Source organism: Ovis aries, chromosome 3 (genome assembly GCF_016772045.2).
Source record: "Ovis aries strain OAR_USU_Benz2616 breed Rambouillet chromosome 3, ARS-UI_Ramb_v3.0, whole genome shotgun sequence".
NCBI classification, from domain to species: domain Eukaryota; kingdom Metazoa; phylum Chordata; class Mammalia; order Artiodactyla; family Bovidae; genus Ovis; species Ovis aries.
Window position 1 is genome coordinate 124,377,739 of NC_056056.1, and position 24,261 is coordinate 124,401,999.

General features: G+C 35.5%; 1 protein-coding gene across 28 annotated transcripts in view; it reads right to left on the reverse strand.

Annotated features, from left to right (window-relative positions):
* CEP290 (centrosomal protein 290) overlaps positions 1-24,261 on the reverse strand; it is a 92,246-nt gene that overhangs the window by 33,284 nt on the left and 34,701 nt on the right. For 21 of the 28 annotated variants that reach the window (XM_060413999.1, XM_060413997.1, XM_042246580.2 and 18 more), the window contains 13 exons: positions 23,990-24,220; positions 18,207-18,380; positions 15,889-16,000; positions 11,359-11,564; positions 10,292-10,443; positions 8,154-8,265; positions 7,075-7,530; positions 6,146-6,310; positions 5,050-5,157; positions 4,202-4,336; positions 2,070-2,336; positions 1,393-1,500; positions 555-754 (listed from right to left, as the gene is read on the reverse strand). In XM_060413999.1, coding sequence (XP_060269982.1) covers positions 555-754; positions 1,393-1,500; positions 2,070-2,336; positions 4,202-4,336; positions 5,050-5,157; positions 6,146-6,310; positions 7,075-7,530; positions 8,154-8,265; positions 10,292-10,443; positions 11,359-11,564; positions 15,889-16,000; positions 18,207-18,380; positions 23,990-24,220 — 2,426 coding nt within the window. The remainder of the gene's footprint in view (positions 1-554; positions 755-1,392; positions 1,501-2,069; positions 2,337-4,201; positions 4,337-5,049; positions 5,158-6,145; positions 6,311-7,074; positions 7,531-8,153; positions 8,266-10,291; positions 10,444-11,358; positions 11,565-15,888; positions 16,001-18,206; positions 18,381-23,989; positions 24,221-24,261) is intronic. The other 7 variants (XM_060414001.1, XM_060414008.1, XM_060414011.1 and 4 more) reach the window with 1 other exon arrangement.

Sequence of the window (24,261 nt, forward strand, 5' to 3'; positions counted from 1 at the left end):
AAGTCGCTTCAGTCGTGTCCGACTCTGTCCGACTCTATGGAGAGCAGCCCACCAGGTTCCTCTGTCCACGGGATTCTCTAGGCAAAAATACTGGAGTGGGGCCACAAACTATTACAGGTATATAAATAAAAGTTTTGTATTTATGTTACTTTACAATTTTCAAACTACTTCCATATATAGCATCATTTGGCCTTCATATAACCACCTTGAAAGAGCCAGAGTAAGGACTGTCATTTTCCTTTACAGATAATAAAAAGGAAAATTTCAAAGGTTAAAGATGAGATTCTACACAAGAATCTTTTGAGTCAGACTGACTAGATTCAAATCATGGCTTTCTCATCTTCTCCTAGGCATGTTACTAACACGTTCTGTAGCTTAGCTTCCTATCTGCAAAATGGAGTGACTATCCCATATCATCAGTAGTACTGAGGATAAAATGAGACAATATAGGCAATATTTTTAGACCAGTGCATGATATAACAAATGCTTACATTTATATTTATTATATCATTATTCCCATTTTCCTATATTTACAATATATTTCTAAGACTTACCGTAATTTCATATTTTCAAATTCTTTGATTTTTAATTCAGTGATTTCTTTTTGTCTCTCTAAATCTTGAGATACTTGTTTTAGTTTGATCACAAGTGAGGAGAGAGAGTCATCTTGTTCTGCTACTGTCTGTTCCATTTCAGCCAAACGAATAAAATGCTTGTTGGTAGGAACTGGAGTGGGAGACTGTTTTATTAAATCCTATGAAATATCATTATATTAGCCATGAGCAGGTACAATGCAATGCCATACTTATCTCATAATTTTAACTTGGTTCCTTAAATGATCAAAACAATTTCAAATCTAAAATGTAATGAAGGCAATGAAGGCTTAGAGAAGACAGGAAATAGGGATCTTATTCTTTGTATTCCCAGCATCTGGCAAAGTACCTACATGTAGGGAAGGATCAATAAATAAATATTGATTGAATTAATGAGTTAAAGTTTGAGGAAGGTAAGGTTTGCATGTTAGGAGAAGAAAGGTCATTTTGCACATACAGAATACAATGACCAAGAGGCAAGAATTATCAGAACATAGAAAGCAGTTAGATACAGGTAAATTAATAATGTATAGATTTGAAAAGACAGACAGAGGTCAGAGGAAGAAATATAAACATGATTTTCTAGGCAGCAGTAAGCTATAACAAATCTAGGCCTAGGGAAAAAAATGATCAGGGCCGTGTTTTCAGATTATTCTGGCAAAAAAAAAAAAAAAAAAAAGTAGGATGGCTTCCAATCCCCTCTCCCTGAAAACAGAGCTAAATTTTCAACTGTATGGTCTGAAAAATCAATAAAGAATAGAACAAAGTTCCTAGACTCTTACCCAAACTGTAATCTTACCCAAGCTGTTTCTTTGAATTTACTGAGTGAATTATCAGCCTGCAGTTCTAATTTACGATGAAGAATATGAAGTTCTTCTTCATGTTTCTTAACAATTTCTCTTTGTTCCTGTTTTATAACAAATGAAAACTATAGCTTACATTGTGACTCATATAAATTTACATTCTAAAAGTCTTAAATATTTTATCTTTAATATACTAAAATCCTTATGAGAGGGAAGGAACAACATGTGCATACATTTCCCTAGCACATGTTCAAACTGACAAGCCTAGCCTTAGAGTATAACTTATTCTTAATATTAGAATACTATGGATTTATTATCTTTTAACTTGTTTCTAGCAATTTTTAAATTTTAGATTTTTTTTACCCCTTAAAGTTCTGGCAAATTTGATTTTCACTGATACCAGTGTGATGGATTTCATTCTAACTTACTGCCTCAATCTTTACCTATTAACTTGAAATCAGTTTCACCATGAACGCCATTACTGGTTTACTCAGTCAATAACACAAACTGCCAGTTTTACTGACACATCTGTAATCCAATCACGTGAAAGTAACAATACCTGAATTGAATCATTTGAAAACAAGAAATGAAACACCACTTAAGGGCAGAATAGTACTTGGCATTTGTCTAAAAAACACCATAATAAATAAGACAGCATAACATAACCAAATACCTCTCTGGCTTTTTCTAGCAGATGTTGATACTTCTTCAACACTTCTTCCTTTTGATTTAACCTTGCTTGCATATTTGCAATGGTCTGGTGAGCAAGTTTCAACGTGTGATGAGATTTTGGTTCCACCTCTTTTCTGCTGAACTCAGCTATAAGCTTTTCTTGTTCTGCAGTGGCAGGCAATCGAAGCCTCAGTTCATTGATCACTTTGTCTCTTGACAGAATATTCTCCTCTGCTAACCGTAAAGCAGATTCTTTTTCTCTTAGTTTCTGTAATGATAAATCATTAAAAAAAATACTTTTTTTTTCTTTTAAATGCTTCATCTGAATTTTAGTCAGACTGGTGGTGGTGGTTTAGTCACTAACTCGCGTCCAATTTTTGCTACCCCATGGACTGTAGCCTGCCGGGCTCCTCTGTCCATGAGATTCTCCAGGCAGGAATATTGGAGTGGGTTGCCATCTCCTTCTCCAGGGGATCTTCCCAATGCTGGAATCGAACCCGGGTCTCCTGCACTGCAGGTAGATTCTTTACCAACTGAGCTACAAGAGAAGCACACTAATAGCCAAATGCTACTTTCAGTTCAGTTCAGTCACTCAGTCATGTCTGACTCTGCGACCCAATGGACTGCAGCACACCAGATCTCCCTGTCCAACTCTCAGAATTTACTCAAACTCATGTCCATTGAGTCGGTGATGCCATCCAACTATCTTATCCTCTGTCATCCCCTTCTCCTCCTGCCTTCAATCTTTCCCAGCATCAAATGAGTCAGCTGTTCGCATCAGGTGGCCAAAGTGTTGGAGTTTCAGCTTCAACATCAGTTCTTCCAAAGAACACCAGGTCTGATCTCCTTTAGGATGGACTGGATGGACTCCTTGCAGTCCAAGGGACTCTCAAGAGTCTTAATAAGGTTAAACTGTATTTCTATGTGATAGCAGTTATCTACATGCATATTTTATTTATAAGATTATTATATATGTTAGAAACTTCATTGTTAATGATGAAAATGAAATTTAGTTACAATACTTTATTTAGATCTTATAGTTTTAGAAATAGGAATGTGGGTGGTGATAGATCTATAAAGAAAATGTACTGAATCATTTCTTTTATTTTGATTCATTGACTCATTAGAGCATCAGAAGAGTAACCCATAGAAGTCAACAAAGTATAAAAGCTGGAATTTTAGTGGTCTGAGTCAATGGATCTCCATTGTAAAATGTGCAGCTTCTCAAAACAAAACAGAAAATAGTATATATTCCTCAACGGAATTAAGCAAATACTCAAAAATCAAATAGCTCAGTGGCAATTCACATAAATGACAAATTTACAATATAGAAGACAATTTAAGTTTCTTTGGTTGATTTAAAAATGCACAATTTAAAAAATTATTTTAAATGTATTTATAGTAATATGATTTTCATTTTAGTTGACATCTAAATATATTCAGTTTATACTATTTTCTGTATAATTTAATAAAGAGAGATCTGACCATCTATTAACCAAATTTAAGACCTAGATTAAACTAAGAAACAACTCCTAGTTTACCTTCAAGCCCTTTAACCACCCACGAAAAGAAGTAAACTAAAAATTGATCCAGAGTTTAGAACATATGCTTCAAAATAAAATATAAAAATAAACAAGGATGAAAACAATTCTTGATCATTGAAGGGAGGGAAACACATTGCTCATAAAGCTACAGTCAAATGCTCTTTTGGTTTCCTTTCATGCTAGCAACTGATGAGTGTGCCCAAAAGTGATAAGTAATGACTAAAAGAAGAGTGATTTCAAATTAGCCATACCTACTGTTCTTTATTGGCAAAACAAAGACTAAAGAAAAGTAGAGTAGAATAAGCAACAGATTCATCATTTTATGCTTCATCCTCATTTAAAAATATTACTTATAAAATTCCAGAAGTATACCCAATAATATACTTATCAAAATGCAAGGAGAAGAGGGCAACAGAGGATAAGATGGTTGGATGACATCACCAATGAAATGGACATGAACTTGAGCAAACTCTAGGAGATGGTGAGGGGCCAGGAAGCCTGGCATGCTACAGTCCATGAGGTCACAAAGAGTCAGACAGGGTCAGACTTGCCAACTGAACAACAACAATATGCAAATTCTTCTAATTACCTCTTCCAGTGATCTGCAAGTTGCTTGGGTTTCTAGGATTATTCTGATATTTTCCTTAATTTTTCTTAGAGCAATCTCAAGTTGATTTGGAATGGGCAAACTAGGGTCTGGCATTGATCCTGTAGCCTCTTCAAACTATTGAGAAATAGATTTTTTTTTTAAAGAAGAGCAGTTGCAACATTGGAAATAACAATATTAATTTTTACAACTATATGACAAGACATGGTTAAATTTCACTTATAGTTGACACATAAAAAGATATCATCAATTAAAATTCCAACTCAGCCATAAAAAAGAAGAAAATTGGGTCATTTGTAGTCATGTGGATGACCCCTACAGTCTGTCATACAGTGAAGTAAGCCAGAAAGAGAAAAACACATATCGTATATTAACACATATACATGGAAGCTAGAAAAATGGTACTGATGAACCTATCTGCAGGTCAGGAATAGAGACACAGATGTAGAGGACGAACCTGTGGACACAGCAGGGGAAGGAGAGGGTGGAACGAATTGAAAGAGTATAAATACTACCGCATGTAAAATAGATAGATGCTGGTAAACTACTGTATGGCACAGGGAGCTGACCTCAGTACTCTGTGACAACCTCGAGGGGTAGGATGTGGCGACTGGGAGGGAGGCTTAGGAGGGAGGGGACGTATGTATACAGATAGCTGCCTCACACTGTTGTGTACCAGAGACTAATGCAACACTGTAAAGCAATTATCCTCCAATTAAAAAAAAAACAGAAAAATAAAAATAAAATTCCATCCAACCTTAGAAAACATTTCTACTGGTTAACATTATAGGTCCTGCTATAGAGTAGCAAATAGGATTAATCATTTATACCTTTTGCGCTTCACTTAGTATTTCATTTTGCTGACGGTCAAAAACATCTAGTTGACGTTCCAGCTCAACTTCTCTCTGATCCCAGGCCATCTGTCTTTCTTCATGAAACTAAAGAAGGATAGTTGGGTCATGCACACACAGAGACACTCACCAGGCCTATGAGAAGAACTTTTACATACATTTTTCTTCTTTAATCCTCACAACAACCATTTGAGGTCACTGTTATTATTTTCATTTTAAGGAAAAAGGAAGAAAATTCAGAGATTAAGTAATTTTTGCCTAAGATCACAAGGACAGGCAGGTGTGGAGTCAGGATTTCAACCCATCCATGTACCCATCCATTTATCCATCCATCCATTCATTCATCCAAAGCATGTTTAATGACACAGTCTATGTGGCAAGTACTATTTGAGACAATGAGAACACAGCAATAAACAAAACCAAGTCCCCTTCACCACAGGAGTTATATACTACTGAGGGGGAGATAGTAAACAAATAAGTATGTCATATGTCCGAGGGCGATGAGTGCTATGGAGTAAAATGAAACTAGGTAATCCGTATTTAAGGAATCTTGATGATAAAATTTACTGTTGTGTGTTGGGTAACTAGTGAAGGTCTCATTGATAAGGTAATACATTAGAGGTAAGATCAGAAGGCAGTGAAAGCAGAAGTAATACTGGTATCTTAGGTAAGAACAATTTAAGCAGAAGGAACAACAAAATTTCTAAGGCAAGTAAGCATCTGCTTAGTGAACTGCATCTGTCTCCAAAGCTTCTGTTCTTTATTCTATACCAAGCTGCCTTATTCCTTCAGTGACAGCAGTAGAAACTTGTAAAGGTGAATTCAAATAACCAATAGTGAAACAAAAATTAACTTAACAAATAAACTTGTTTATGAATTCTTCCTTTTAAGACAACTAATGCAACTAAATAAATGAATAATGTATTTTTAGAATAGTTTAAAAAATAAGAAACAATATTTTATAAGAATGATAATAGAAGCTATACTTGATTAGGAAAATAAGGCAGTCATCAATGCAATGTTGTTATATTAAAAATCTTAGCAACAAAACACCAAAATAAATATAAAATGAAACCTTATTCTGTTGCACAATTTCTTCCTCCAGACTACGGATTGTGTTCTCATATTCAGAAATTATATTATTCAAATATTTTATTTCTTCTTTATCTTTGACTAATTCTCGATTGAGTTTAAGCTCTTGAAGACGGAGTTCTTCTATTTTTGTGTGCCAACTGATTACCTAAATATTTATAAATTACATATACAAATGTTAATACTATATTAATAAATAATGAATTTCTCTACTGATTTTAATGATTTCAATTCAAATTAATGGACATTCTAAAATAAGATATAAAATTATTCTTGGTTGTACCAAAAAGAAAAGTTTATTTAGAATTTCTATAGACTTTTTTAATATGTAGACTCCTAACATAAAGCATTTTTCAAAAGATGCTGAAATGGATATCACTAACAATCACATTTATTTATTCATTTACTTTCATGTATTTGTTGGGTCCTTAGTGTTTGTATGTAATTGCAACATTGGTTTTACTTTCATAAATAAAAATCCCAAATGTTTCTAGCCTAGAGAATAAAATTTAATTTCAAAATAATTATTTTTCATTAATTCCTTCCAAATAAGAGTAAAAACAAAATTACATTAAAAAATAAATGTAGGCCTACTACTTGTTTAATCACTATAATGTTTAAGAATAATTAGTTAGTATTTAATTAATATATACTTTCCTAGAGTGTTTAAAATTCTTTGATACTACAATCTAAGCATTTCTACTGAAACTATGGCTTAGAGGAGTCTCATTTTATTTATAAACAGATATTCTAATAGCTCAAACTCCTAATTTATAAAATCTAAATTAATAAATTATATCTGGAATTTTGCTCATATATTAAGCATTTTCCACATAGGCACATATTAACTCAAAATTATTATGTAACTCTTCTGAAAATTAAACTCTTCTGAACTTAAAATCAGTGTTTTACCTTTTGGGCTCCCCTGGCATCCTTTAAAGTGCTTATTAAATCTTCCAGTCCCTTTAACTTTAATTCCATCTCCAGTGTTTTGTTCTTCAGACTTCTATGTTCTTGTTGAGAATTTTTCATTTCTTCCATTATCCTAAGTTTGTCGTTTTGTAACTGAATCATTGTTTTAGAGAACTTTTCCTGTTGTGCCAAAGGTAAAGCTCCACTGAACTGTCGTCGTAGAGACTGAATTGTTTGGCGCAGATGTTTTGCTCTGTTTCTACCCTCCAAACGGGCATAAAAGAGAGCTTGTTCTTTTTCATCAAGTTTCTGCTCTAAGCGCAAATTATGGGCCTCCATCTTCTGCAGTTTAGATGTAACTGACTCCAACTTACCAAGAGCAGTAGCCTCACTAGCTTGAAGAGAGACTATGTGTTGGTGCAGCTTGGCAATTAGTGCCTTTTCATCAGACTGTGCCTAATATAAAAAATAAATATTTGTAGTAAGTTTCAAGTTTTCCCAGTGAAACTTATTATGGACTTAAAAATCAGAATTTACTAATTTAAAACATATGCTACATGAGATCCTACAAAAATCTAACCTTGCTTTAACATAAATTGCAAAAGTCTGCAGAAGAAAAAGAACTAGAATGAAACTTATTTAAAATCTAAATCTGGCACCTAACTACATACCAGTTGGAATATTACTAAATTTTTTTTAAACTTCCATATGTAAATAACAATACTGATAATAATACTAATGTAGACAACAGGTAGTTTTTTAATCCTAAAAAAACTATAATGTGAGAATATGTGGAAACCTATACATAAATACAAGAAACAATACCGTTATGAAAAAGTTTCTCCCCATTGTCTGAACTGTGATCAGCAGTTGGCACAATGCATCTGTAAGCATTTAAATGCTTTCCTGTGTTATCAATGGCATTTCAAATTAAAGTTTTTCTAATCAAGTTACAATTAATGAAAACAGGAGCCTCTATTTGATATATCCTGATTAAGACTACAAAAACGATCCCAAATATCTAATGTAAATCTTGGAAAAGAAAAGCCTCTATGCATAAGAGTTAATACCGCACATACCTGGTAGTCTAACAGCTGTGTTCTGATGGACTCTGCTTCCCTCTCCCTGGACTGCTGCTGTGCATTCAAAATTTCAACTTGCCTTTTGGCAATATCAGAAATCTCTTTAAGTCTAGGAAGTAATAAGATACTTCAGACATGATTAGGTACATACTCTAAGTAAATACTAGATTTTCCAATTTCTAGACCCTTGTGGAAAAGCTGTTAGCTTGCAGCATCTCTTCTTTTTAAGAAATACTAAAGTTTCCTGAAGTATTTCATGAAACATAATTCACGAGAGGTTAACAGGTTTTAACCGCTCCATTCCCAACATTCTTCTCCCTTGAAAATTCATATACACAGTATCATATCAAATGCTCTGAGAAGTTCTAAAGTAAAAGAGGATCTCAATCTGTACATATACATTTTCTAAACATAAATGGCCAACAAACTCCTCTCACAAATTTTTCCATGAGACACTTGTTACCATGGTTTGGTATGGCTGGAATAAGGTATTAGGTAGGCTTACTTGACAAACTCTACAGTTAAGATTACAGAAATTTAAATTTTCAAGGTCAATCAATGAATGCTTTGATTGGCTTTATTTTAATTTATAAGTTAGCAGAAATGTAAAAAAGATTATACATTGATTACAAAAATTACCAAAAATGGAGGGGAGCTTGATGATAATTATTAAATGTCCTATATGACTACTGTGATAAGATTAAATAGGTAAAGTAAAATGCATTTTACTTTGGACTGGAGTAATTTTAGTTCAGTGTAACTGATAAGTCTGTTTTCCTCATATTGATTAGATATTCTCATTGCCAGTTATATGAGTGTTAATCAATTAAAATATAACAAAATGATTAATTATAACTTAGTTTACTAAAAAAGGTGAGGTCCATGACATAGAAGAATAAAGGAGTCCTTCATAGTGAAAGGGCTGGAAATGAGTGATATTACCAAAACGAGGTTCCAAAACAATGGCTATAACTTTATGGGTAAGCTGTAACTCTTTTTACTAATTATTTGAGCTTGATGAATCAACTCAAGGATCCTCATACTACTCTAAAGCGGTTAAGACATGATCACAAACAAATGAACACAAGCATCTACCTGGTGTATAGTACTTCCTCCTACATATATTTTGAATTCTAAGAGAATAAACTGTTTCTTTATGTAAAATGAAAACAACAAATATTATTTGGATTATTAAGTGGATTGGGATGATTCAATAAATATTTAATACAAAGCACAGTACACAGTGTGCAGCTTCCCAGATGCTCGTCCACCTACCAGTGTAGGAGATGCAGGTTAGAGCCCTGGGTTGGGAAGATTCCCTGGAGAAGGAAATGGCAACCCACTCCGGTATTCTTGACTGGAGAATTCCATGGACAGAGGAGCCTGTAGGCTACAGCTCATGGGGTCACAGAGTCAGACATGACTTAGCGAATGGGCCCACACACAGTACACAGTAGATACCCAAGATATGCAAACTGAATCAAAATCTGAATTGTTCTTTATATTTTTACAGCAACCCTATTATAAGTAGATACACTATTACTCTCTTAGTAAGTTAAGCTTAAATAAATGCCACAACCCTTCCTTCCAAAAAAATACTAGTATGTGAAAAAAAATAGATCTCATAGGGTTCTGATGCCAAGTTCTGTGTTTTCTGTAATATTGGACTCTGACAAATGTAAATCTTGAGAAGTTATTTCCTCTCCAATATTCTTATTTATGCCAGTAAAATATCAATCTTGTTAATATTACTTAGTGAAAGTGAAGTTGTTTGGTCATGTCTGACTCTTTGCGACCCCATGGACTGTAGCCTACCAGGTTCCACCATCCATGGGATTTTCCAGGCAAGAATACTGGAGTGTGTTGCCATTTCCTTCTCCAGATCTTCCCGACCCAGGGATTGAACCCGGGTCTCCCATATTGTAGGCAGACGCTTTACCATCTGAGCCACCAGGGAAGTCAATATTACTTAACAGAGTTCTATATAAAAAGAAACCAGCATCAACTGCCACTAAGGATATTATCCTTGATCACCGTAATGAGGTTTCATAACACAAAGTACAGTGAAGACAGCTAACCAAGTGACTAACATGGACACAGCTAACCAAATGACTAAAACCTGCACATGCACTTACTTTGATACTTCAACTTTTAGTTCCATTTCACTCTTCTCTAATTCTAGAATGTGTTGCCTGTCAGCATCACTTACTGTCTTGCTCACACTATCAGCTAATTCATCTCTTAACATCTGTTCCACTTTCTGTGCTTCCAAATTGATTCTGGTAAGCTGGGAAAATAACAAAAGACATTCAGAAACATTAGCTTTTGGTGAAGTTTTCCTTTTAATATACCTTTAAAGCATCCTGCAGTCCTCTTTATTTTAGTTCAGATACACTAATTTGGGTGTCAAGTATTAAGAATAGATTGAAGATGATAAGAAGAGAAAAAGCCAGGAACAAATTAGGAAAACTCTAGTTATATGTCAACCCACCAAGTCATTTATATTGGTCAACTCACAATCTAGTAAGATATGAATCTATGATACTCTTAATTTACTTAAAATGCTTATTATATTTTACTTCAATTATATCATCTATAAATAAATACCGTTAATATTAATAAAATCTTAATATATTATTTAATAACTTGGTTAAAACAAAAGAACATGAATGACCTGAGAAATTTACTAATTCTCAAGGAAGACTGCTACTTCATCGTAAATTGTTGAATATTTGCAGACTATATTATTGCCAACCAATTTTATAATTTTGACCATATCAAAAAAGTCTAAAACTTTCTATTAGAATGAAGTCCCTGAGAGGAGAGATTACTGTCTTTCTTATTTTGTGCCATAACTCCAGTTCCCACACAGCATCTGGCACGTTATAGGCACTCAGGAATAATAAGTGTTAAATGAATGGATGACAATGGAAGGAAATTCCATCAAGCAAATAACATCGTTTTGCACATTAAATCTAAATTTTGTAATGCTGCTAAGAAATAAGAACTCAATCATAGAAATACATGGTTTCTTTTTAAACATTTCAGATATAAAGCTACATTATTTATCCATTATATGAAACGCAAGCACTGTATTAATATGCTACTTCAGAGTTACAAACAAACCTCTTCCAATAATACAATGGCTACCATGGATAATTATTTACTCTCTAACTGCATGATAAAAATTATAATATCAAACCTCAGCAAATTTGGTTTCCAATTCAAAATTGCGTTCTTCCATTTGCTGTAGTGAAGTCTTCACATGTTCGTACATTTTTTGAGAATGTTCAGCCCGCTGCCTTTCATTCAATTCCTTCATCTCCAGCATAGTGATTTTTTTGGAAATAGAAACAATCTCACTGTTGGTTACAGATTTCTTTGCCTTATCCATGTTAGATTCATTTCCTAAATACAACAATATGTTGGTAAATCTCATGCTCTTCTTATCAAAATGTTATCCCCAACATTTTAGACATCATATAAGGAAGCAATATGGTTCTGTGGAAAACACATGAGCCTTCTGAATTATGACAGACCTGGGTACTAGTCACAGCTCTGTTACATCTTGTCTGTACGCTGCCTACCCCATTTAATCTCTCTGGAACTTCCACGTTTCATCAATCAAAGGATCATAAAAATTATTCTTCATAGGATGAGAGGCGTGCTTTACTTTACTAAGCTTGGCAGATGACTGCATTTTTTCCTTTTTGTTTTTAAATTGAAGGTATGTGGCGACAGGCCTGGGCCGAGTAAGTCTACTGGTGCCATTTTTCCAATACCATTTGCTCTCTTTGTGTTTCTGTGTCACAATGGTAATTCTCACAACATCTCACCCTTTTCCATTACTAGTATATTGGTTATGTGATCCGTGATCAGTGATCTTTGATGCCACTACTATGACAAACTGAAGGTTCAGATGATGGCTAGCATTTTTTAGCACTAAAGTATTTTAGCATTAAGTGTGGAGGAGCTGGAAGGCTTTGAGCAAATACTGAAAATGTATTTGCTCCACTGGAGTGAGCATAACAAAGGGTTATGAGCGTTCACTGAGTGCCTGAGGCTGGGAACGGATAACAAGGGTTATATGCCCGGCCTTGAGGCATTCAAAGGCTTCCTTCTGACCACCTGTTTCTGAGAGCAAGGACTGTTGTTTCCTGATAAGACTCTCTTTAGAGTTTCGCCAAAGCTATGCTATGCCTTGGGTGGTGAGTTTTGTGTTTTATGTTTAAATTGCTTTGATGTTTATCTGAAATGGCTACGTGCAAGTCTGTCTTATGTTCTATTCCCTGAAAATTATAAAACTACACAATTGGATAATAAACTTTGTCAGTCCACTAGAGGCTGTCCCTGAGTGTCCTTTTCAGAGTGCGGTTCTCCGAGCCTTACAATTAAGGTACGCACATTATTTGTTTACATATAATACGACTGCATACCTAATACATTATAGCATAATGTAAACATAACTTTTATAGGCACTGGGAAACCAAAAAATTTCTGTGACTCATTTACTAGAATATTTGTTTTGTTGTGCTGGTCTAGACCTGAACTTGCAATATGTCCAAGGTATGCCTGTAGAGAAGTAACAACGTACAAGAGGTAGTGTGGGAGGTGTCACAAGTAGGAAGTCAAAAAAGGGCAAATAAATACATTTTGTTAACTGAGAAATGCAAGGTATAAGAAGAAATACAGTGAAGTAACATGACTCTGTGAATGCAAGTTCAATGACTTTGAAGTCTTAAAGAGTAAAAAAGTAAAACCTGAAGCCATGTGATTTAACGATTTCACCAAATATGTTCTTTAACCCTGAATATTATTTGGCCTTTGTATATATCTAATGTTTTTGAACTGTGGTATTGGAGAAGACTCTTTTAAAGGAGATCAGTCCTGGGTGTTCACTGGAAGGACTGATGCTAAAGCTGAAATTCCAATACTTTGGCCACCTCATACGAAGAGTTGACTCATTGGAAAAGACTCTGATGCTGGGAGGGATTGGGGCCAGGAGGAGAAGGGGACGACAGAGGATGAGATGGCTGGATGGCATCACAGACTCCATGTACATAAGTCTGAGTAAACTCCAGAGCTGTTGATGGACAGGGAGGCCTGGTGTGCTGCAATTCATGGGGTCGCAAAGAGTCAGACATGACTGAGTGACTGAACTGAACTAAATGGGCTTCCCAGTTGGCGCTAGTGGCAAAGACACTTTCTGCCAATGCAGAAGATGAAAGAGATGCGGGTTTGATCCCTGGGTTAGGAAGATCCCTTGGTGGAGGAAATGACAACCCACTCCAGTATTCTTGCCTGGAGAATCCCATTATTTTACAATCTTTAAATATTTATTTATTTGTTTGGCTGTACTAAGTCTCAGTTGCCACACACAGGTCTTCAATCTTTGTTGCAGAATGTGTGGTCTTTTAGTTGTGGCATAAGAACTCTTAGTTGTAGCATATGGGATCTAGTTCCCTGACCAGGGATCGAACCCAGACTCCCTGCGGTAGGAGTGCAAAATCTTGATCACTGGACCATCCTCAAATTATTTATTTTATTTAATTTTATTAGTTATCACACCCTCATCTCATATATGCAGTTGTATAGCTTATTTTTTGACACAAAAGTTTGTGGTTAAATGAAAAGAAAAAAACTACCCCAATTTAGAATGTAAAGGTATCATGTAGGAATGTCATTAGTCATTTTTTAAGAAGAGAAAATGAGTATTTCTGTTACGCATAACAGACGTGCTCCAGGAAAAAGACAAAATTTGGTAGAGTTTTATTTTTTAGAGTGTCAATTAATCATTATGTTCAGGGAAGTCAATTATTTTAAGGAACTGTGCAGTGATTCATTTTGTCTTTTACAATAATGCCCTTCTCCTATCTTTCTAGCTTTACAAGCTTGAGTTCTATAACTAAGTTTGCTCAAAAGTACATAAATTTTTTTGAAACCAGGCAAGTAGTTTCAGTGTCTACATTAGTTTTAAGAAGTACTTCATTTTGTCCTGTATGTTTCTTTAAAATAGTATATGATTTTAGAATAGTTGCTGCAGGCAGTGATCAAATAACTTATAGTAACATTACTGAAAAGCTAAATGTGTTAGGAAAACATTATGGAACCATTTAGGCAACTAACCACCATGAAGGACGGAAAAAAAGTTGCAGTAAATATAAATATACAAAGAACATAAAACCCCTTTCCATTTTCTTTTGTGATAAACTCTGATAGTGAAAAGAGACACTCCTGTATTTGGAGTGTCCTAGGGAGAGTAACAGCCAACTCCAATCAATTCCTGCATGAAAAAAAGTAATAAAGTGACACTTATAAACAAAGAAATAAGGAAAGGCAACAGGAAATAAAAGCTTTTAAAACTTCAGTGATATAAAGCCATGTATCAGAGAGATTAAAGCATTTGAAATTAAGGAATTTCTATAAGGAATTCAGCACTTATTAAAGAGACACAGGATAGGATGAACAAAGAGCTTACTGAAACTGTATATAATATTCTTTTCTCTTAGTTAAAATTGCATCTTCTTTCATTTAAGAGTTAGACGAAAGTCAATTCACTTTTAAACTCTTGATGGTGGTGGTGAAGTCGCTCAGTCATGTCTGACTCTTTGTGACCCCGTGGACTGTAGCCTACCAGGCTCCTCCGTCCATGGGATTCTCCAGGCAAGAATACTGGAGTGGGTTGCCATTTCCTTCTCCAGGGGATCTTCCCAACCCAGGGATCGAACCCAGGTCTCCCGCATTGGAGGCAGATGCTTTAACCTCTGAGTACGAATTAAAAATCACATTTCTAAAAGTAGCTTATTTTAGACTTCCCAATGTCAAGCCTCTAAACTATGTCTGTTAACAATTTAACAGTAAAAGAAACCTTGAAAAACATTAGAGCTCCAAGGTATAGAAAACAAAAGAAACACCTTACCCAAAGGAGCAAATTTATTTGGAAAGCATAAAGCATAATGCTAGTAAGACAAAATAACTTACATCTCATGAACTAGGAAAACCATTTGAAAAATGAATATGGAAAATCTTAGCAGAAGCCACATAGAATTTAATATCCTTTGAGACAATAATATCTCTGTTAGATACACATGAAAATGTTGACAGCAGCAATAAATAAGCAATAGCAAAACTTAGAAAAGCGGGTGATTTAATCCCTCAAACACAGTACTTTATAGCATGAATATTTATAAGTATATAATGAATATTTTGTATCTACTAAATAAATATAGCATACAATGTTTATTATAATTTTAAGTATATAAAATATATAAACATGTATAAGGTAATACAAAATTGATATAGTAGTGAAACTATGAGCAATATGCTCAAGGTCATCCTTTAATTTAAAAATATCAAATGATATATTGCTAATATAACTTCACACACAGTGAAAAAGCCCATTATACTATCATTAAAATACAGATATTTCAAAATTATCATCTGCATTAATTCTTAAAGGGCTCAATATACCTAATGTTAACTCACAAATTTTAGCACATATGATTTCCTCAGAAAAAAATCCAATTTAATAACTAAAAACCAAATCTTGGTAGAGATTAGTACAACACAGTATTCATCAACTGCCTGCTAAATTAAACAGTTAGGCAGAGAGTTCATTTTTTATCAAACAACTTCCTTTTTATCTATCTGGTATAGAAAGAGAAGTTTAAATGAAACAAATATTCACTATTAGATCTTAATTATTTTATATTATCAGAGTCATAATACTTACCTAATTTAGTTTCTTGTTCCCAGGCTTGTTCAATAGTGTGAAGCTTTTCTTTGGTAATTTCCAGTTCTTTACTGATAGACTCCATTTGTTCTTTCAGGGATACATTTTCACACTAAATAAAATAGCAACATCACTGAGAAAGGACCTTGTAATTCAGACTAATACCACAGGAGTGACATTGTCTTAACTTCACATAGTATTCTCCTAAAGCTCACCATCTATTTTTTTTAACAAAAGTTTCCTTGTATGTAATACAAATATAGACATACACATGTATATATGTTGTATAAACAAACACACATATAAAATATTATTTTAAAATAATCATCAAAATCTTGTATATCCAGTATATGAAATGATATGCTTGTATGTCTTATATATCCTAAACTTCTGAGTACTAGCTTATGCCATGTTCACTTTTGGCCAACATGGATACTCAACAGTTTCATAACCTTCCCTTGGACTGCAAGGAGATCCAACCAGTCCATCCTAAAGGAAATCGGTCCTGAATATTCATTGGAAGGACTGATGCTGAAGCTGAAACTCCAATACTTTGGTCATCTGATGCGAAGAACTGACTCATTGGAAAATACCTTGATGCTGAGAATGACTCAAGGTGGAAGGAGAAGGGAATGACAGAGGATGAGATGGTTGGATGGTATCACCAACTCGATGGACATGAGTTTGAGTAAGGTCTGGGAGTTCGTGATACAGGGAAGCCTGACATACTGCAGTCCATGGGGTTGCAAAGAGTTGGAGACAACTGAGTGACTGAACTGAACTGAACTGAATCATTACCACAATAATAATGGTAAAGAATAAAACTAAGACATTCCCAGTAGAGAGGTACATATGTTCAGAATTATAACTGAGATACAGGAAGTAAAGAAGAGAAAGGGATATACTACAAATAGAAAAAAATTTTAAGGTTTGAGTAGAAATAAAAAATGTTATCTGGGAAAATAAACTTTAAAAGTTAAAAATTATTCCTCTGATATGTTATCTGCAGGAGATTTCATATCTATAACTTTTTAATGTTAGAGAAGAGAGGACAACAGACATAAAAGATGGGGAAAGGTGAGATTATTATCATACCTAAATATGCAGAATTTTCTACAAAATTAACATAATCATCTCTCTTCAACAAAAATAATAATAAAGGTAAACTGATCATGATTATTTCCAGTTAATACTAATAAATAATGACTCACATAATTGTGTCATTATAAAAGACTGAAAGCAGGAGAAAAAATAAAAGATTGAGGGCAGGAGGAGAAGAGGACAACAAAGGTCAAGATCACCCATCACTGACTCAAGGGACATGAGTTTGAGCAATCTCTGGGAGATGGTGAAGGGCAGGAAAGGCTGGCATGCTGCAGTCCATGGGGTCGCAAAGAGTTTGACATGACTGAACAACTGAACAACAAAAACAGATAATTGTGTAGGAGCCACTGAAAGCTATTCAGAATATTTTCTTGAATACGTACCCCTAAGCAAGTGAGAGCTTTCAACCCAAAAGATTTAGATCTCATTCTACTTCAATGAGAGTATCATAAAAGAAAATGAACCAAAAGACATAGTTGCTTATTTTTGATGAAGAGAAACAAAAACAGGAGCTTGTTTTGCTTAATGTACAACATATGAAGATCAAGTGGCTAGAAGAGAATTATAAAGGGTCTTGGGTCCTATTCATGAAAGTGTTAGTCACTCAGTCCTGTCCAACTCTATTCCTCCCCATGGACTATAGTCCACCAGGCTCCTCTATCCATGGAATTCTCCAAGAATCCTGGGCGTGGGTAGCCATTCCCTTCTCTAGGAGATCTTCTCAATCCAGGGATCAAACCCGGATCTCTTGCAATGCAGGCAGACTTTTTACCACCTGAACCACCACGGTTATTTCATAGACTCCTTGAATTAAACCAAGATATTCCAGGCCACTTTGCTCCTTCCAGACAGTAAGAAAGGCTACGGATCTGCAGAGGTCATCCATGGTCCAGGAAGAGCGATTTATGTCTCATCTACTCTCTGCTCCATTCATCCCCCGAAACTATGGGCCATGAGGGAATCAGAGATCAGGGTAAGAGAAAGTGGTGGATGCTTAATAATGCTTTCTCTTCTGATTACATTATCCCATATGTTCCACGTTCTTTTTTCAAGTGCCCGGTTTAAGGGGTCTCATTCAGCTAAATTATGCAAATAAGCTAAGGAAGATGACCTGGAAGAAGCTGTCCAGAAATTATTCTGTACCTAGAGATATCACTCCCCTCACACACAAAAAGAGGCTAATATCACAAGGTTTAAGGATCACATCAACTTACCTCTAGGTGTTCCAAGTTATTTGTTCTTTGAACAAGCATATTATCTTTTTGCAGGATGTCTCTGTACTTAGCAGTCAGTTCATTGTATTGTCTATTGGCCAATTCTAGTTCTGACAGAGAGACACTATTATCTACAACTTTTTGTAGTGCTGCAATCTTGAAAATGGCCATTTCCTATGTAAATAAAGATACACTGAATTGAAGTGTTGTATTTTTTTTCTGGTAAAGCACTAGCCCCTTTTGAGATAATACAGCTGAAAGCAAAACAGATTTCAGAATCATTAAAAAAATTAGATGTATCCTGTATAAAAACATATTGCATGCTTATATTTTCCTTTGTGGTGCAGAGGCTTTTAATTTTAATTAGATCCCATTTGTTTACTTTTGCTTTTATTTCCAGAACTCTGGGAGGTGGATCATAGAGGATCCTGCTGTGATTTATGTCGGAGAGTGTTTTGCCTATGTTCTCCTCTAGGAGTTTTAGAGTTTCTGGTCTTACATTTAGATCTTTAATCCATTTTGAGTTTATTTTCATGTGCGGTGTTAGAAAGTGATCTAGTTTCATTCTTTTACAAGTGGTTGACCAGTTTTCCCAGCACCATTTGTTAAAGAGATTGTCTTTAGTCCATTGTATATTCTTGCCTCCTTTGTCAAAGATAAGGTGTCCATATGTGTGTGGATTTATCTCTGGGCTTTCTATTTTGTTCCATTGATCTATATTTCTGTCTTTGAGCCAGTACCATACTGTCTTGATGACTGTGGCTTTCTGAATGGGAGAAAATAATAGCAAATGAAACAACTGACAAACAACTAATCTCAAAAATATATACGCAACTTATGCAACTCAATTCCAGAAAAATAAATGACCCAATCAAAAAATGGGCCAAAGAACTAAATAGACATTTCTCCAAAGAAGACATACGGATGCCTAACAAACACATGAAAAGATGCTCAACATCACTCATTATTAGAGAAATGCAAATCAACACCACAATGAGGTACCACTTCACACCAGTCAGAATGGCTGCGATCCAAAAATCTGCAAGCAATAAATGCTGGAGAGGGTGCGGGGAAAAGGGAACCCTCTTACACTGTCGGTGGGAATGCAAACTAGCACAACCACTATGGAAAACAGTGTGGAGATTCCTTAAAAAATTGCAAATAGAACTGCCTTATGACCCAGCAACCCCACTGCTGGGCATATATACCAAGGAAACCAGAATTGAAAGAGACACATGTACCCCAATATTCATCACAGCACTGTTTATAATAGCCAGGATATGGCAACAACCTAAATGTCCATCAGCAGATGAATGGATAAGAAAGCTGTGGTACATATACACAATGGAGTATTACTCAGCCGTTAAAAAGAATAAATTTGAATCAGTTCTGATGAGATGGATGAAACTGGAGCCGATTATACAGAGTGAAGTAAGCCAGAAAGAAAAACACCAATACAGTATACTAACACATATACACATGGAATTTAGAAAGATGGCAATGATGACTCTGTATGCAAGACAGCAAAAAAGACAGATGTGTATAGCGGACTTTTGGACTCTGAGGGAGAGGGAGAGGGTGAGATGATTTGGGAGAATGGCATTGAAACATGTATACTATCATGTAAGAATCAAATCACCAGTCTATGTCCGATGCAGGATACAGCATGCTTGGGGCTGGTGCACGGGGATGACCCAGAGGGATGTTGTGGGGAGGGAGGTGGGAGGGGGGTTCATGTTTGGGATCACATGTACACCCGTGGTGGATTCATGTCAATGTATGGCAAAATCAATACAGTATTGTAAAGTAAAAGTAAAAATAAAAATTAAAAAAATAATAATAATAAAACATATTGCAATAATTATTAATTACTTTCATATAAGAAATGATATTTGGACATTGAAAATCTTTGAGTTATAATCTTAAATTATAACTCCTGTCATAATTAAATGAAATTCAGTTAATTTGAGAAAAGTGTATATACAGCAGCAAGAAAGCGTATCACTTAGAATATATCTTTGGATGGCTTTTTAAAATTATATAAGATTTTAAAAAACTTGTCTTTTGAAAACTGAAAGGCAAAATTTGCATCCCTGCAGGTAATATTTACAGTTAAGCTATTTCTGCTTTTCTCTTTTTTTAAAAAATTTTGGCTGTGCTGGGTCTTTGTTGCTGCACAGGACTTTTCTTTAGTGTGTCAAGCAGGCACTACTCTCTAGTTGTGCGCTTCTCACTATGGCGGCTTCTCTCGTTGAAGAGCACAGGCGCCAAGATGTGTGGGCTTCAGTAGTTGTGGCTCCCAGGCTCCAGATCACAGGCTCCATAGCTGTGGCACACAGGTTTAGCTGCTCCACAGTATGTGGGATCTTCCCAGATTAGGGATCGAAACCATGTCTCCTGCACTGTTAGGCAGATTCTCTATCACTGAGCTACCAGGGAAGTCGCTATTTCTGATTATTTATAATTAAACAAACTCGCTATAAAAGTAAAGAAAATCTTTTGTTCACAGAAAAGAAACATATAGGGAAAAAAAACTTGTTTGAATCATAGCTATCTAGAATAAATAATATCAAAGTCTAAATTACTTGCTTTATCTTCAACTCTTTAGTTACAGAGCTATAAAAGTCACTACTTAAAGACATTGTATTAACACCAAAAAGAAATGTCTGAACAGAAAACCAAATTTATGACATGAGAAAGATAAAGAATTTATGAGTTTCCTGGTGGTCCAATGTTAGGACTTAGCACTTTCACTGTGGTGGCCTGGGTTCAATTTCTGGTCAGGTAACTAAGATCTGGCAAGTCAACTGGCAGAGCCAAAAAGTAAAAAAAAAAAAAAAAAAAAATTATGGTTATAATTCATTCTGAATTAGAAGAATGAGGGGAAAATATTTGTAATAGTTCTTCAGATTTCATTTTGAAAACTTCTCTACAGAAATAAGTATCCCCTATTCTACCTTCAGTTCAGTTCAGTTCAGTTGCTTGGTCATGACTCTTTGGAACCCCATGAATCGCAGGACGCCAGGCCTCCCTGTCCATCACCAACTCTCGGAGTTCACTCAGACTCGCGTTCATCGAGTCAGTGATGCCATCCAGCGATCTCATCCTCGGTCGCCCCCTTCTCCTCCTGCCTCCAATCCCTCCCAGCATCAGAGTCTTTTCCAATGAGTCAACTCTTTGCATGAGGTGGCCAAAGTACTGGAGTTTCAGCTTTACCATCATTCCTTCCAAAGAAATCCCAGGGTTCTGTTTCACTTTTGCTGTGTGGTGAGGAAGATCATGTTTCCCATCTTTAAAAATAAATCCCCCCCTCCTTTTCTTTTTGGCTTTCAAAGTGTTGCAAAAACAAACAAAAATTTAGGCTGAAGAGGAAGAAAATTCCAGTACTTTCTTCCTTCTATCTCAAATACTAGCCATAGTTATAATACTCCAAGAAAAACATTCTACAAACTATAACACAAAAATAAGAACAGTTCATATTGTAGATAGGTTTATTTGCATGATAATTTCACTCATTATTATGTTTAAAAGGAGATGGCAAGGAACTCAAATAACATTTTAATTTTACTTTGAATTCTTTGGTTTACATTGTTATTGTTTAGTCACTAAGTCGTGTCCAAGTCTTTTGCTACTCCATGGACTAGAGCCCACCAGGCTCCTCTGTCCATGAGATTTCCCATAAGAATATTGGGGTGGGATGCCATTTCTTTCTCCAGGGGCTCTTCCCAACCCAGGGCTTGAACCCATGTTTTTTGCACTACAGGTGGATTCTTTACTACTGAGCAACCAGGGAAGATGTACATGCTCCTATATAAATTCCGACATGTAAAATGAATATATGCATACATAAATAAGCTATAAGATCAGATGTAAAGCAAGATGCAGAATAATACATATGGCATGCCACTTTTTGTGTCTCTGCTAACACTTGCAAAAGGAAACAGAAAGATTTTTCATTACCTAAAGGGAGAAGGCAATGGCAACCCACTCCAGTACTCTTGGCTGGAAAAATCCCATGGACCGAGGAGCCTGGTAGGCTGCAGTCCATGGAGTCACTAGGAGTCAGACACAACTGAGCGATTTTACTTTCACTTTTCATTTTCATGCACTGGAGAAGGAAATGGCACCCCAATCCCGTGTTCTTGCCTGGAGAATCCCAGAGACGGGGAAGCCTGGTAGGCTGCTGTCTACGGGGTCACACAGAGTCAGACACAACTGAAGCGACTTAGCAGCAGCAGCAAAGAGGGTGAAGGGCTTCCCAGGTGGCTCAGTGGTAGAGAACCCACGTGCCAATGCAGGAAACACAGGTTCAATCCCTGGGTTGGCAAGATTTCCTTGGAGTAGAAAATGGCAACTCATTCCAGTATTCTTGCCTGGGAAATCCCATGCAAGATTTCAGAGGAGCCTGGCAGGCTACAGTCCATGGGGTTACAAAAGAGTTGGAGATGACTTAGCCACTAAACAACAACAAAAGAGGCGAACGGGTGGAATATAATGAAGCAAAAGGTACAAGGACAGAAGTAAGATTTCTCTGACGACATCTTTTGTGTAAATACTTTATGTATTCAAATTTAATTTTTTAAAAGTTATCCCTGAAGTTGAAAACAAATGTAAAATAAATGAGCCTAACCACAGCAAATGTATATCATAACCCACAAAGAATTACTTCACATCACTATAGAATATGCTATTTTGATGACACATCCTTAGTGAGAGATATTATAAAGACAATAAAAACTGTAAAGAAACTTTAAACTACGTCTGACAGCAGGAACCATACTTCAAGATAACCAAAGAGGTTCGGCTTATGATGAAAAGCTGTTTATTTTATAAAAGAATATCTGCTAATAAATGAAAAGCACATAATAAACTAGAAAAATCATGACTTTTGCCATTCCTGATGAAATAATTGGGTCAGGCAACAATTACCAATGAATGGTAAACCCATTAGAGAACTGATAAAGAACTGATTTTTTGCATGGTATCAACACATTACCAAAGAGTTAATTAACTAAAGCACTTAAAAACAGAGATATATGGCTGTCTCCCCCTTAACACAGTTATCAATCATGAAAATGGGACTACCAGACATTCCACCTCTTGAATTATACCATATAAAGTGTTACTTACAAAGTACAAAGTAGTCTTGCCAAAAATGTTTCCTTGAATATAACCACAGCTTCAAAGATAACTTTTAGTAAATATAATGGTTAGAGGAACAAATAAAATTATGACATAATATAATTAAACATTCAATATTTTTCAGAGAGGGGGAGAAGAAAAGGGGGAGAGTCTATATTAAAAAGATTTAGGATATGAAACATCCCAGGACAATGCAGAGTCCTTGACTGGACCCAGAGACAGCTAAGAAAATGCGGATGTGGTCTGGACATTCGACAACATATAAAGTACTGTTGTCAATTTTGATAAGGATGATAAAGTTACTGTGGTCATGTAAACAGAAAAAGACTTTTTTCAAAGAGATGCATACTAAAATACTAAGAGGAGAAATGTCTGCAATTAAAATACTCTTACAAAAAACAGATGGAGCGATTGTGGTCAAATGTTAAAAACTGTTTCCTATCAATCCAGGTGATAGTTATTGATCATACTATGGCAACCCACTCCAGTGTTCTTGCCTGGAGAATCCCAGGAACCGGGGAGCCTGGTGGGCTGCCATCAATGGGGTCACACAGAGTTGGACACGACTGAAGCAACTTAGCAGCAGCAGCATCCTTCTTGTCTGAAAACTTTCAGAGTTGGAAAAACTCAGACATACATACCTTAAAACGTTGCAAACGTCCAATTTTTTCACCAACTTCAGCCTCCATTGACATCAATTCATTCTTCTGTTTCCCATTTTCTTTTCTAAGCTGTCTCTCCATTTCTACCAAAGTTGTATATTGCCTGATGAGTGACTTTTCATTCACCTGTAAGACTGTGATCTTTCTACTATTTTCTGCAAGTGTTTTTTTCATTTCATCTGAATCCATCTGAAGAGCACTCAGCAAATTCTGCACAAAGTCACATTTATATTACTTGTTGAATCTAGCTA